The sequence below is a fragment of the Necator americanus genome, chromosome III, assembly GCF_031761385.1.
Source record: "Necator americanus strain Aroian chromosome III, whole genome shotgun sequence".
NCBI classification, from domain to species: Eukaryota; Metazoa; Nematoda; class Chromadorea; order Rhabditida; family Ancylostomatidae; genus Necator; species Necator americanus.
In genome coordinates, this window is record NC_087373.1 from 29643319 (window position 1) to 29657550 (window position 14232).

A 14232-nucleotide genomic window follows, 5' to 3' on the forward strand; every position below is an offset into this window, starting at 1 on the left:
AAAGCATGCCAAGACACGAGAACGTACAAATCCCACGTAATAAGTACTGTAGTAAGCAAGTAGTTATTTATCATTTGATGAAGCTCTCGCTTTGAACAAGAGACATCTTCAGATTTTTCTTGAATTTTACTAAACGTTGTTTTTTTTTGGATCACTTAGATGGTGTATCAAGTATCACGTGGTCAAAACGGAGCATACTCGACAATATTTGCTTTTCGTATTCAAACAAGGCGATAAGGCTGCTGAAGCCGATAGTGATGCTGTACACTGAGAAGAGATAGCGCTTGAAAGTACCGGATGTGTTTCTCTTTACCTACTCAAAAAGAGGGATTTTGACCTTAGAGTCGGTCACAGGTCGTGCAATAGTCGTGGGTCGAAGAAAGATTCTTCTGCAGTTTCTATAAAACAAAAAACAACTCACAACGAATCAACAAAGAATGTATTTTTCGTTGACATTCTTTCCATTATTCGGTAAGTTCTTTTGCAGATTTTCCTTTCATGTTTTTTCTTCAAGTCATTTTTCTTCCTTTTCTGGTCTTTAAAGCTTCATACAATTTCCATACACAAAAATCTCATGATCAAATTTGGTAGCTTTAACACCTCGGTTATATGCCAAACCAGAATGTGTGGTTTCCTCTAAATGTTCCGTCTTGTCCTTCACTTGACACTTCATTTTAACGATTTAAAAAAAAACAGGAATCAACGAAATTTTAAAAAAATAAAAGCACTTCTTTGTAGAGCGACTATTTCTTCAATATACTTATAGAAATTCGACAATACTTTTTTATTTCTGTGCGTATTTTCGAGTAGAAAGAAAGTTTGCGACTTATTTCCTACCTCATAAGTGGCGTAAGTGAAGGGCGCTGTTCTGAAGCATGGACCAAGATGCTCGAGGAGTTTCCGGGTGGACCGGCACTAAAGCCTGAGAAGGTGATGTCCAATGAGCTCAGATCCAGTTATATGGTTCCAGGATCGTCATTGATTGATGATATCCCGATCCTAGGTTTTGAGCTCAATGAAACAACAATTCCATGTATTATATATTATTAGTAAGTACCACAACCCCATGAAGCTACTCGTTAAAAAAAAAACTAAGAAAATAATGAACAATTAAAAGCAAAGGAAAAAACATCATGTTTGAATGTCGAACGAATCTCTGCTTAGCAACTGTACATTCTATTCAAGTTAAAAATGTAAAGGTTTAAGCAAAATTCCCGAAGCCCTTCTGCTTGCTGGCGAGTGTGATTCCGTTTCAGGGAAAGGGGAAAATCTGCAAATATCGATTACTTCTTGAAATCTCAGAAAGGTGTTTATCATTGTTTTGCTTTAAAGGCAGCATATCACGTGGTTCGGAAAACGTAGAGATCGGAAGACGCCGTTCTTTTACGACGATTTCAGTTGCGACGAGCCACCCTTGTGCACGCGCCGCATCCATATACGAGCGGCCGAAGATCAGTGTCGTCTTCACACCAGCCTGTTCAAGTGAGGGAAATGAAAAGCACGCGCAGTGGACCCGGACTTTCACATGGAAGCGCGTTCTAACGCACGTCGTAGCAACTGAAGCGGCTCCCACGCTGTTTTTTACGACGATCAGGGAGAGATAAACGGAATCACATTGGGTAATCCACTATTCGAAGTCTACGAAATCGCCGCAAGTTCCGCACCATGTTAAAATCGTGATACGCTGCCTTTAAATGGCAGTATGAGAAAATAAATACGCAGCGTGCGACAAAGTTCTGTGTTGAAACATCAACAACCTTTCCTCAGCTGGCTTATTTCCTTTTGGCTTAGTTTACTTGTACTATTACCCTTCTATGATGTCTTTATTTTTTGCTTTGTTTATTTCCGAGGATGTGTTTTCCATCCATTGGACTAATCCCTTTCGTTTTTTTTTTCTGCCTTTACTGATGCTCTGAATTTTCCCTGGATTGTAATATCCTTCTTCTTCGAACAAATGTATTTACAACAACGAATGGACTTTTTCAGTGACTTTAGTATTATTTTACGAGCACATGCTGCTTCCAGCGATGCATACCGTTGACAGAAACCGTAGCAAAATAATGCTTGCGCTTTCCTTAACTGAACTGTAAGGGCTGAACTTAGATGCCCTTAATCAGTTCTGTTCTCTAACGGTTGTAGAAGTACAATCGAACAATTTGAACCAAAAACTAGTTCAGGATAAATTTCGTCAAAACATGTACACAAAACAAAACTGCATCATTTGCTCCACGGCAGACCGGGAGGGGAGAGTCGCGTCAAACCAGCTCAAGCTCGGCGCAGTTGCATAGGCGGCTGCGGTCGAAGCGGCGCGATGGAGCGCAGCGGTTTTGATCGCCATGGGACCTCCATGGCTGGAGACCCTCCAGTCGATATGCACAACTCATCGCTGCAGTGCGGGTGGAACTAGCGATGTTCCCACTTCAATCTCAACCACTACGCTTCAGAGCGTAGCCGCATGCGCAAACGCACCGACATGTCGTTCTGACCTCGTCATAAACTGCTTGTATGTTGGAGGATTGGAGCGGTCATTATTTACTTTTATATGTCAGGGAGCACGCGAATAGTAAATAACTCATGTCTATCAACACATTTTGGCTTCCAGGGGAACTAGACGAGGGGAAAAAGTGACAGCTAATTTTGATATCATTGCTAAAATTTTGATCTAGGAACCGAAAGCATTAGCTTAGAAGTGTCTTGAAGCTTTTCGGATTCAAGTCAAAAGTCCCAAAGTGATTCACAACGAAAAATGCTCCACGAATGCTCGAAATGCATCTTGGATGAGACAGCAGTCGAATCTCTGTGGTTAGTCGGCGGTCACTACAAAATTTCTGTCGATCAAAGGCGTGCATTTGTTCTAATCGCTATAGCACTGATCGAAAAATGAGCTTAAAGTTTTCTCTGTCAGTTGTGGAGAGATCTGACCAACTGAATAATGGGTCGAATTGCACCTTCCACGACCCGAGATAGAGATTTTCGCCGGAACGCTGCTCAATAAAGATAATTTGTAATTTTTGGAAACAGCTTACAAAAAATGAGCGCTTACATTATATTCTGCTCGCTCGTCACTCGTCTACAGTGAATTCACAATGACTACAATTCCACCAATGAACGCTTATCGGAAATTTAGGTCATGCTAAGTTAGAATGAGCACAAATTATATTTAAATGACATTTAGAGGAACGCGAAATGTGCTCATAAAGCCAAAAATGTGCAAAATTTAATTTAAGACGGAAAGTTTCAAGATAATATGCATTTTGAGGCGCTGCAAAAAAATGATCCAACAAAGACTTCCTTGCGTGAACTCGAATGGACATCGGTAGGAGAAAAATTCGTCCGAAAAGAAACAAAAAAAACTTTTGGGAATCTAAGTGCTATTAATGTCACTAGAATATATCGCGGTGCTAAGAATTGTAGACGATAGGTTCGCTAGAAATCTCCCGCATCCAGTGAATCATTCACGTCTTCAAATGTACGTAACAGTGGAAAAATGGAGGATCCACTGCGTATCAGCATTTTTGGTGGATGTAAAGTGGATCCACACACACAGGCCCAAGCCATACCTTGCAGCACAACTGCATTTCTGGCCGTTGAAGTTAAAGGACGACGTTATTATCGCGCTCTATCGTAAAACCTGTTACTGTAAAGATACACGTAAACGTTTTCGGATCAATCCTCGTTCACTATTTCCACTTGTATATGTTTGCTTGTTGATCATATGTTGTTTTTTAAATGTTTCTTATTAGTATGCCTTGGAACAAGGATGATTCGTGAAGATTTCCGATCCGAACTCAATCCAGTGTTTTAAATTCCTTCGCTTCAACATCGAACTCCTGATGTATTTCTTGGCCGCACTTCCTTCCTTCTTATCATCCGCATTTTTTTACGAAATGCATTTGATTATTTGCATCATTTTAAAGTTGACCAATTTGAATTCGAGTAACTGTTCATTCTTTATTCCATCAAGGTACTAAATGCTCTTCTATTTGTTGCCGCTGATATTATTGGTATCAACTACAACCGGCTTCTTCATCAGTATTGATGCGAATGAAGAGCAATGCTTTTTCGACCGAGTAATTTCTGGAACGAAAATGGGTTTGATGTTTGAAGTGGCCGAAGGCGGTTTTCTCGACATTGACGTAAAGGTGATATTCTGTTCAGTTCTTCAAAACTTCTACTAAGGAGGATTTTGCATTCCTACATCTTCAAAAAATACAACTAACAGTTATTTCTACCTTTTTCTCCTTCGTTTCCTTCCAATCTAAGTACCTCCACTCACGGTTGTCCTTTTCTTATGAATTATACGTGTTTCACGAGATTGGCTTGAATTGTCAATCAGTTAATGCTAGAAAAAACCAATATTCTGTCGCGTCTCGAGTTATTGTGGAACTGCTGTGTTAACTTTAGCGAGAAAGGGACTTTTCGTGATGGCTTATTGATCTTTACATTCGACTAATGCGTTGTTTCTAATCAGCGTCGTCTATATGCGAAGCTTTTAAAGGTTGGGCTTACAATACAATTTCAATTGGTATATGTTTACTAGTGTGGGACCGCACATATTGTTGTTTTAACCATCACTCTCGGCTAAAGCTCCGTTTGAATTCATCTTCTTCATGGCCTGAAAAGGTGAAATGAAAAGTAATTTACCCGGACAAAGTTGTATACGCCCAACAAAGAAAGTTCTCAGTCTACTTTTAGTCTCGCAGTTAAAGGCAGGAGTGCAAGTTTTAACAAAGATTTTTAATTGTTATGAGAGACGATCTCGAAAGAAAATTTCCACACCACCCCGCCGATTAATTAGTTAAATAAGGGAATTCTTTGACATCTGTATGAAAACCAAAACTGTGACCAGAACCATTGCCAGCATGGTCGCCCGAAAGAACGTGCTGAGCCGTACTCTCTCTTCTGTTTCGCACATACTCTCTGCTGTGCCTCGAACGATGGCGCATCGCTCTCACATAGTTGAATATATGCGGCGCAGACTTTATTTCAAAGCTCATGGTCTGAGAAGATACTGAACATAGGTCACGTCACCTCCTCATTTCATTCTAGATAAGAGAAACGATAGTTAGAAGTGAGCAAAACGAAATGAGGGATTCAACTAAACAATTCTTGAATATATTCAAGATTATTCCTGTATTTGTTTTTGTTGATTTCAGATTACTGGTCCGGACAACAAAGTGATTTATAAGGGAGAACGAGAGTCTTCTGGAAAATACACGTTTGCAGCACATATGGATGGTGTCTACACGTACTGCTTTGGAAACCAAATGAGTACAATGACACCCAAGGTTTGCTTGTTGCTTCCCACATCTTTTACCTGCAACAAAGTTCGAGAATTTTGAATTCCGGGAAATATTCATGTTCCCTCTTGAAATTTAGGCTGTTATGTTCACCATTGAAATTGTCGAACCTAACCAACAACAACAAGGTGCTGCTCAGAATCAGGATGCTGGTAGGAAATTTTCCAGTATTCTCACGCTTCATTTTTGCTTATTCTTTTAGTGGGATGTTCGTTTGTAAGCGTACTTTTACGCTCAAAACGAAAACCTAACAATATTTTCGTTAGGTTATGAAATACAGTAGGTTTTACCGTGTGGGTTCTTTAGAAGATTTCTATTTGGTTTGAAATGAAAAAGCAATACCCTGAAACGTATTTTTAGAGGTATTCAAACGAATACTCAACTATCTATTTCAGCCGACAACCAAAAACTTGAGGAAATGGTCCGTGAGCTTTCTACAGCTCTTATGTCGGTTAAACACGAACAGGAATATATGGAAGTCCGAGAGCGCGTCCACCGGTCGAGTAAGTTTTTCCTATATTGTGTCCACAACCATCCCCATCTCTATATGCTTGTATTCTCGAGTTATTATTGTTACTCCTTTTTGCAAAGATTCCCCAGCTTTTTATCTATTGCTTTTTTCATATGAATTAGCGGGAAATGTGAAGAGGATTAATATTCTTGATAGGGGGTATGTGCTAAATTTATTAGATTGATTTGGAGCAACAATACATCATCAAATTTTCCGTCAAACTCGCTAAATCTGATTAGCCGCATTCAAAATGATGATGGATGCATACGGAGATGATATTCTGTCCCGTACTAAAGTTTTTGGGTCTCGAAGCAGCCTCGTTAATTTGGGAACATACCCTCTATATTCCTCTGCTAAGGATGAAATCAGAGCCAACTTCCTAAAAATGAAAGGATGAGACCACCGTCTCCGACTATCACATCTATGGTCGTGGTTATAATAGGATTGACTTGAATTAGTTAATTAGGATCGAGTTTTTTTTTGTCATATTTGTCGTATTCGTTCGATAGGTGATCATTGGGAAGGTTTGAATCTGTTTCTACCATTGGTTATTTTTTGTCATATACATCTCGGATCCTGGAAGGATCGAATTCTCTTATTTGCTTAAGTACTCCTAATTTTCATTTCGGCGTTATCATATATACGCCGTTTTCAAGATCCGAGGTTTTCTCGGATTTGCTCCATATCAAAAAGTGGATTTTACACCTGTTTTTCTATTTTTGGTGTGTAATGTGAATTAAGTTTCAAATTGTTAATGAATGCTAATCACTGCTGATTTCCTTTTTCTTTCTTTTTACATTTGCGTGCTCGCTAGCTATAACCGAAATACTTTCTCGCATTTATTTGTACACCTCAAATTTGTTAGTTTCTCTATTGTTCTTCTAAAATATGAATCGGCAACAAAGTTTTTGTTTTATGTCTCCTTTTTCTAGAGCAACTTTTAGCGACTATATTTAGTTACATCACAACAATTTGTTCAAATATCTGCATATGAAAAGCGTATGGTAAGCTTAAACAAATGCATTCATGACTTCTTTCACATCAAGTTCATAAATTCATGATGATATTTTTTAAGAGAAGTAAGTGCCACTTCTACCCTTTCTGCTGATCGTCATATATTCTGTTCATTTTTGCACATTGATGTCAGTGAGATTTTTTTTTTGCAGTTAACGAGAACACAAACAGCCGTGTCGTGCTATGGGCTGTCTTCGAAGCTTTGGTGCTCGTTTCGATGACGGTCGGACAAATATGGTATTTGAAGCGATTCTTTGAAGTCCGTACTGTCGTCTAAAGATCTGGATCGCTATTATGAAGCTTATGAAGGTGTCGCTGAGAAACTCCTGCAATTAACGGTTTGCAACACTTAAAGAAGACAATTTGGAGGAGTTTTTATATGTCAGCAATTTCTTTCTCAAAGGTTCCTCAGCTTTTCTTTGTCGTCTTCCCTCAAATGGTCCCGTTCGGTTCGCCGATTTCGTTGCCTTATCCCTTTTATTTTTCTAGCATACGTTTCGCTTATAATTTTTGCCACCCTTTCTTCGACCTTCTTCTCTTGGTTGCCGCTATTTAGAACTCATAGATCGTGTTCCTGCTGTTTCTTGGGTTTTGGTAGGCAAATTGGAATCATCTATTTCCTAGATATCAAATTTGTTTCCTAAAATTACGAGTTCTGTATATTTATTTATTTGTCTCTGTGATGTTATAGTGTAATATTGTTCCTGTTGAGGTAAAGTTTATTGTTTCTGTCTTTGGATACTGTGTTTAGGAAGCGCTTCACAATCTCGTGAAAGTGCCATGTAGCTTATTAGTGAAACTAACATCAAAGTGCTTGCTTCTAGCATGAACTTACACTCTTTTTTACTTTGAAGAAAAGGAACATGGTAACTCGAATAGTACTATTCTAGTTTAAATTTAATTTTTGCATTTTAGCGGAGAAAGTACAGAACTGTGAGCCGAAATCGGTGATCGAGAAACGATTTTTAGATTTTAGTATGTAGTGCTGTTTCGTGTAGTGTAGATTTGCTGCTATGTTCTCCCATTCTTAGAGTCAGTTTGCGAACGGTTGCTTTTACTTTGACCACGATGTTATTGATGTTTGTAATGAAATTTGAGGGTCTTTTTTTGGAAACTTCATGCATGGTATCAATCGCATTACTATAGACAAATAACCAAGGTTGTTATTGTTTTTCACTATTCCCGTTCAGACCTGCCTTGCAACAGTGTGCACAGCTACCACCCACGTTTGATTGTTCAAAGTAGCTTCTTAATTTTTAGCGGCTTTCTTTTTCTGGTACCTCAAAGCAAAGGGTGTCGTAAGAACACTTTATCGTAAGTTGAGAAAATTTGCATGGGCAGAGAAAAAATTATGAAAATTTAGAAGTAAAGCAACATACCACGAAATTGATTTTGGGACTTTTCTGCAGAAAGTAAGGGTGTAGGTCATGAATATGAATGCTCAATTCCCTTTAATTGTTCTGAAAAACAACGAAAGGGTCATATCGATCGAATCTTCATCCGAGACACCTAACGTGCGACGTAACAACGTAGCGTATCACGTGTGCTCGCATACGTGATACGTTATTAGGTGCCTCGTGGGAAAATCCGAACTTGAAGGGCATTCTCCACGCCGTTCTTCAGCATCATTAGGGGAACTGAGTGTCACCGCGCTAATACTCGTGATCTACACCCCCATCATCCATGGAGGTATCGCAACGTTGTCAATTTCACAAATGCCACCCGTAAATGAGGCGAAGCAGAGAGATAACTGGAAATAATCTTCATTCAGAAAACCAAGTAGTACATTCTGGTCAAGAGGTAAAGATGTGTGGTGCATTTTGTCGCGACGAATGTTTTGGTCGGGGGTGGTAAACGAAGATCTGAAGACACTTGGCGTTGACAGACAGTTCAATTGAGAAGTAAAGTTCTGGCGTTTATGGAATAGTGATGGACCGACCAATTCTGTGCGACCTCTAGCTGAAGATCGAACAGGATAGGCTCGGATGTGTTTGAAGGCGACATACCTCGGCGAAGATGCGGATAGCCGCGTTAGGCTGTAACACCCGTGTGTCGTTTAAGTCAGGTAAGTCAAGCTCCATTCGCTCAATTAAGGCGCTATCACTGATAGAGTCCTTCTGTGATTTGGAAACGATCGCAACAAAAACAACTTACTCAACCAGTGACCCTACGAGATGTCAACATATTTAATCCTACCGTATGTGAATAATCACAAACCATACTGACTATCAAATTGTACACGGTGCTTCGCGGGAACTAAAAGTTTTTTCAAGTAATAATAAAATAGTTAGTTTTGTTTTGGGCAAAATTCATTGACAAAACAACATAGGTAAAAAGATAGCATTTTTATAATCCATAAACAAAAAATGTATAAGCCAACACGCGTTCCAAAACCTCGATTACAAATTACAAATTCCAAATTATCGATTACAAATTCCAGTAAAACGCGTTGGCGCATCCCAAGTGGATCGATACGCCAGTAACTTTATCCTTTACTTTTAAACAAAAAAATTACATCTGGCATTTGGATTCCGTTTTCGTTGATCCATATACAGTATCGGTTTTCTGACCCTTTTAACGTTCTAACGTTTTTTTTAACACCACGCACAGTACATGATGATCCAGACGTGTTTTTTCCTAGCATTGACCCTCCTGTTCTTGGATTACTAACCCCGATGTAAGATTGTGTCACGCGTGGAAACAGTGTCACTTTGACTAATGTTGAATCTCTGGAGGAATTCACGCGGAACCGTCTTCACCGTCTAGTCACTTCTGCCAAACCAATCATACGCGAATACGTGGTGCTCCAGTGTCCACGGCTCCACGATAGCAACTGAAAGTGAAGTGCTATGAGACGGGAATGGATTATTATATTGGAGGTACAATAATTCGGTAGGGATTTGCAAAAGATGGCGTAACTAACACTAGATCACAATAGACATTCTTATGACTACATTCATGTTGAGGCGACATCATTTCTCTCTAGAGATCAGTATATGCCTTTTTGCTGAGCGTTACCAAAAACAATTGATGGAAGTGAGCCGAGCATTGAAGTTCAAACGCCCCCAATATGCTAAAAGACATGGCGAAGTGATTTTTCAGCACGATCACGCCTCGGCCACGTGTTGCAAAAATCGTCGAGGAAACTTTGCAGGCGTTTCAAGAGGATGTCCTATCCCACCCACCGTCTTTACCAGACATTGCTCCTCCCGACTACCTGCTTGTTCCGGGCGATGACCAATAGCCTGGCCGAACTGTACTTCACTTCTTACGAAGAAGCCAAGAATTGGATCGATTCTTGAATCATCTGAAAAGGCGAGGAATTTTTTTTTTTCACCGCGGAATCCGTATGCAGCCTGAACGATGGAGAAAAGTCGTAGCTCGTACGGCAATAACTTGCGTTAAATACATTGTACCAACTTCCTTGAATAGAGCTCCGAAAAACACCAAAACTTACTCGTACTTCCAATATAAATCGACCGCACGCTTCTCTTACGCTCACGCCCGAGAAATAGCCATTTCAAAAACACTTGGTTGCCACACCTGACCCTGTGGATGAGGAAATTGTGAGATCAATGGTTCTCACTATATATTGCTCAAAACCTAACTAGCATAGACTTCAAGACAGTAAATCGGTCGAAACAAATTCATGACACTTCACTTCACTTCTCACAATGTCATGTCACGCTGAAACTAGGACTATCGCCTCAAGGGCCCAAGTTCAGGTATCGCTGCTTTTAACATTGCTTTTTTTCGTTAACTGCGCATTCTGAGAAGTCTTTGATTCTTCGTTCTCCTGTTAAGCAAGTACAGTTTTAAACCCAATTAAGAAGTACTACAGCAAAACAGCGAAATACCGCCTAGAAATCTAGTAATCAGAAGCATCAGGAGCACCGGAAACATCACTTTACTTAATGATAATAAAAAAGTCAAAATAAATAAGATAGAGGACAGAATTGAAAAAAAAATTAAAGTTTAATTAATCAATTAAAAATTATAATTAAAATTAAAATAAGTTTACCTAATTTACTCTCTGACACCATAGAATCGAAGAAAAAATGGAGCATCACATAGCAAGCAATCAATTCTTTTATTCCTCATATTTTATTCATTCTTCATTTTTTCCATTTCATTTTGTTTTAAAGAGTTGCCTGATTGGGTAAATTGGGTAAACTGCCGTTCCAGGTGCTGCTAATCATTTCGATCATTGGATTTTTTGCCGATGAATCGCATTGTCGATGTGATACATGCAAACTACATTTCAAGTCCTATGTACTTGTAGAAGAATAACAAAAATTGAAAATACTCCCAACACTGCTTTTAACCCATAGACGACAGCGCACTTGTTTGCGTGCTGGCGCGTTCATATTTGTTCTACCTGGTCCATGTTGTGTGTATTTATTACTCGAAGATAAGAGACCCATTAGGTAAAAAACAACTCTAAAAAATTGAGAAATCATGAAAAATAACTGTCGAAGAGTGTGCTGCTCAAGGCTGAGCCGCGATCTCGTCGAAGAGTTAAGGATAATATTTTATCTTTGTCAATCGCGCTTCTAATTATTTATTTATTTATTTATTTATTTATTTATTACGCCCAAAGGCGTGCCTAGAGTAAGAGAAAAGGACTGAATATAAATAAACAATAGAAAATCCAGCCTGCTACAAATCCTACCTCACCAAAGGGGGGGGGTGCGGGGGGGGGGTCCTTTTTGGGGGCTTGTGGGGCGTGCTTTGGAAGATCTGGGTTGTCCAATCCCTGAAAGGAAAAGTAATCTTTAGATCTTTTTCGAGGGACTTCACGGACATGTTGGTCCCGGAAAGACGGATTAGTTGTCATGGTGGATACGGTTTTGGAGCTCGCAACGACGACGGGTTGCGAATCCTGGTATGCTGTTGGTGACTTGATCATTGCTAACACGCAGTATCGGAAAGAAAATCGCATTTGAACACGTACACCAGCGGCGGTCGTGAAACACAAATGATTTCTGATGTTACGCCGACGAGATCGCCGACTTCTGCAGGATTCAAAAGTCATCCCTACAGACCATGTCGCTGCCCAACACCATCTGCTCGTTATGGACTTGAAAATCTCCCGTCCAAGGAAGAGACGTCCAAGGACTGAAACACAGCGCATCAAATGGTAGAATCTGAAGGATCGAAAGGAGGTATTTTCGCGTCCGTGACTCCATCTACACTTCCCCACCCTACTCGTAGTGTGGAGGAAATGTGGTTGTCTACTTCCAACGTTATACGCTTGACCACGGAGAACACTCTGGGAAAGACGACTCTAGGTAATCCAAAGGTACAAAAGGCTACGTGGTTTTGGAACGAGGAAGTTCAGGCGGCAATTCGTGAGAAGAAGTCCAAGTATAAGCTCTGGTGAAGGGCGCGTCAGCCTGAAGATCGGGGTGCTTACCTAGCGGCGAAGAGGGAGGCTAAGAGGCAGTCTAAGGCGAAGTCGGACCGCCAAGGCTGTGTACGACATGCTTGATACCAGAAGGCGAGCGGGCAGTGTATCGTTTAGTCGAGCACGTCATCGCTCAACGTTGGATATGGAGCACCCAAGATCGTTAAGGGAGTGATGGAGCCGTTCTGCGCCGCTCTGGTCGATCCTGGGAGGTTGTGAGAGTACTACAATCACTTGTGTAACGAGGTTCTGTATCCCCCATCCCAACCGTTCCCGCATCAGGGTCCTGTTCTACCAATTACTGCCGTCGAAGTCAGTGCTGCCCTCGCAAAAATAAAGTCGAACAAGGCAACCGGTCCTGATGACATACCTGCTGATGTCTGGAAGCTGCTAGGAGATCGAGAGTCCGTGTGGCTCGCAACTCTATTTAAAAAGATCGTTGCAGAAGGACGGACTCCAGACGTTTGGCAAACTTCCATGACCGTGCTTGTCTGGAAAGGGAAAGGAGACATTGCTGACTGCAATTCGTACAGGCCTATACGACTGCTCTGCCATACGATGAAGGTTTTTGAGCGTGTCCTGGAAGCTCGTCTGAGGAAAATTGTTAGCGTTTCACTCAACCAGTGCGGTTTTGTGAAGGACTGCGATATAGATGCTATCCATGCGTCCGAATCCTCCTGGGGAAACATCGAGAGAAGAACCGCAGTGTGTCTTGTTTTCTCGATCTCGGAAAGCTTTCGACCGTGTCCCACATGGCTGTTATGGATGTCCATGAGGTCGCATAGAGTACCAGAAGAATATGTGCGGTGGACGAAGCTGCTTTATGGAAGCCTACCAGCGTTGTACGATGTGCTGTTGGAACAAGCAGGCCATTCCCTGTACGAGTAGAGGTTCATCAGGGTTCATCCCTCTCACCTCTGCTGTTCATACTGTGCATGGACACGATAACGAAGGAAATCCGAAGCAGCATCCGTGGACTCTACTCTTTGCCGACGATGTCATGCTCGCGTCGGAGTCTCGAGATGATCTTCAGAAACAAGTGCAGTCTTGGAAGGATCAGCTGCAACAATATGGATTGCGCCTCAACACATCAAAAACTGAGTACATGGAGTGCGGACCAAGGATATAGGATGGTTCAATTCGTGTTGATGGCACCGAATTAAACAAGGTGAACTGCTTCAAGTACCTTGGATCCAAAGTGACTTCCACAGGCGACATTGATCAAGAAGGTCGAGCACGTGTTAATGCTGCATGGATGAAATGGAAAATGGCAACAGGGGTACTGTGCGAAGAAAGTCCCTGTTCGACTGAAGTCGAAGATCTACAGGACGGTTGTGCGTCCTGTTGCCCTTTACGGATGCGAGTGCTGGCCGACGACGAAAGCCTTGGAAGAGTGTTACGCTATGGAGATGCGGATGTTGAGGTGGACGATAGGTGTAACGCTAAAGAGAAAGTATCCAACGACACTGTGCGCTCCATCTTCGGTGTCGTCCCGATAACTGAGAAGATGAAGCAGGCGCGACTGAGATGGTTTGGTCACGTCTTGCGGCGGGAGGAAGATTCTGTTGCCAAAACCGCTCTGAAGCTCGACGTTTCAGGAGTGAGGCCGCGCGGGAGGCCAAAGATTCGCTGGTTAGACCGTGTGAAGCTGGATATAACAGATGCGCGTTTATGTACGGCTGATGCAATGGATAGAACCAAATGGAAGACAAGAAGCAGAAAAGCGGACCCTGCAACAACGCGGGACAAACGCTAGGAAGAAGAAGAAGAATAGAAAATCCAGCAACGAGAAAAGAGTAGAATGAGAATAAGCAGGGATAAGTCACGCGAACAGTAAAGCAAGGGACAATTTAGTAATTTCAAAAAGCACATAAACTCGACAGGGTGAGAATTAAGACTCTTGGAAAGAAAAGTAAGAAAGTATAGGTAGGCTATAAAAATTAGTGGCTTCCAATCACATCAGCCAGTCGTGGTGAATTTTTGAAGTCTTTTTCCCTAAG

The 14232-nt window shown here is 41.2% G+C and overlaps 3 protein-coding genes across 5 annotated transcripts; all 3 read left to right on the forward strand.

The window, feature by feature from the left end:
• Positions 1-3971: 3971 nt before the first annotated feature.
• Positions 3972-7144, forward strand: RB195_011377 (uncharacterized protein; the record flags this gene model as incomplete). 2 transcript variants are annotated; one of them, XM_064192756.1, is made up of 6 exons in its annotated part: positions 3972-4142; positions 5157-5288; positions 5380-5452; positions 5696-5803; positions 6978-7062; positions 7135-7144. In XM_064192756.1, 6 exons carry the CDS (start codon positions 3972-3974, stop codon positions 7142-7144), a joined length of 579 nt encoding a protein of 192 aa, XP_064050339.1. The 2 variants fall into 2 exon arrangements, with proteins under 2 accessions (XP_064050339.1, XP_013302721.1); XM_013447267.1 differs by lacking the exon at positions 7135-7144 and having other exon boundaries at positions 6978-7102.
• Positions 7145-11629: 4485 nt separating this feature from the next.
• On the forward strand, positions 11630-13120 carry RB195_011378 (uncharacterized protein; the record flags this gene model as incomplete). Its single annotated transcript, XM_064192757.1, has 2 exons — positions 11630-11710; positions 12515-13120. The coding sequence occupies 2 exons, from the start codon at positions 11630-11632 to the stop codon at positions 13118-13120; spliced, it is 687 nt and encodes a 228-aa protein (XP_064050340.1).
• Positions 13121-13487: 367 nt separating this feature from the next.
• Positions 13488-13988, forward strand: RB195_011379 (uncharacterized protein; the record flags this gene model as incomplete). 2 transcript variants are annotated; one of them, XM_064192758.1, is made up of 1 exon in its annotated part: positions 13488-13988. In XM_064192758.1, the coding sequence occupies one exon, from the start codon at positions 13488-13490 to the stop codon at positions 13986-13988; it is 501 nt and encodes a 166-aa protein (XP_064050341.1). The 2 variants fall into 2 exon arrangements, with proteins under 2 accessions (XP_064050341.1, XP_064050342.1); XM_064192759.1 differs by having other exon boundaries at positions 13500-13988.
• Between the last annotated feature and the right edge of the window lie 244 nt (positions 13989-14232).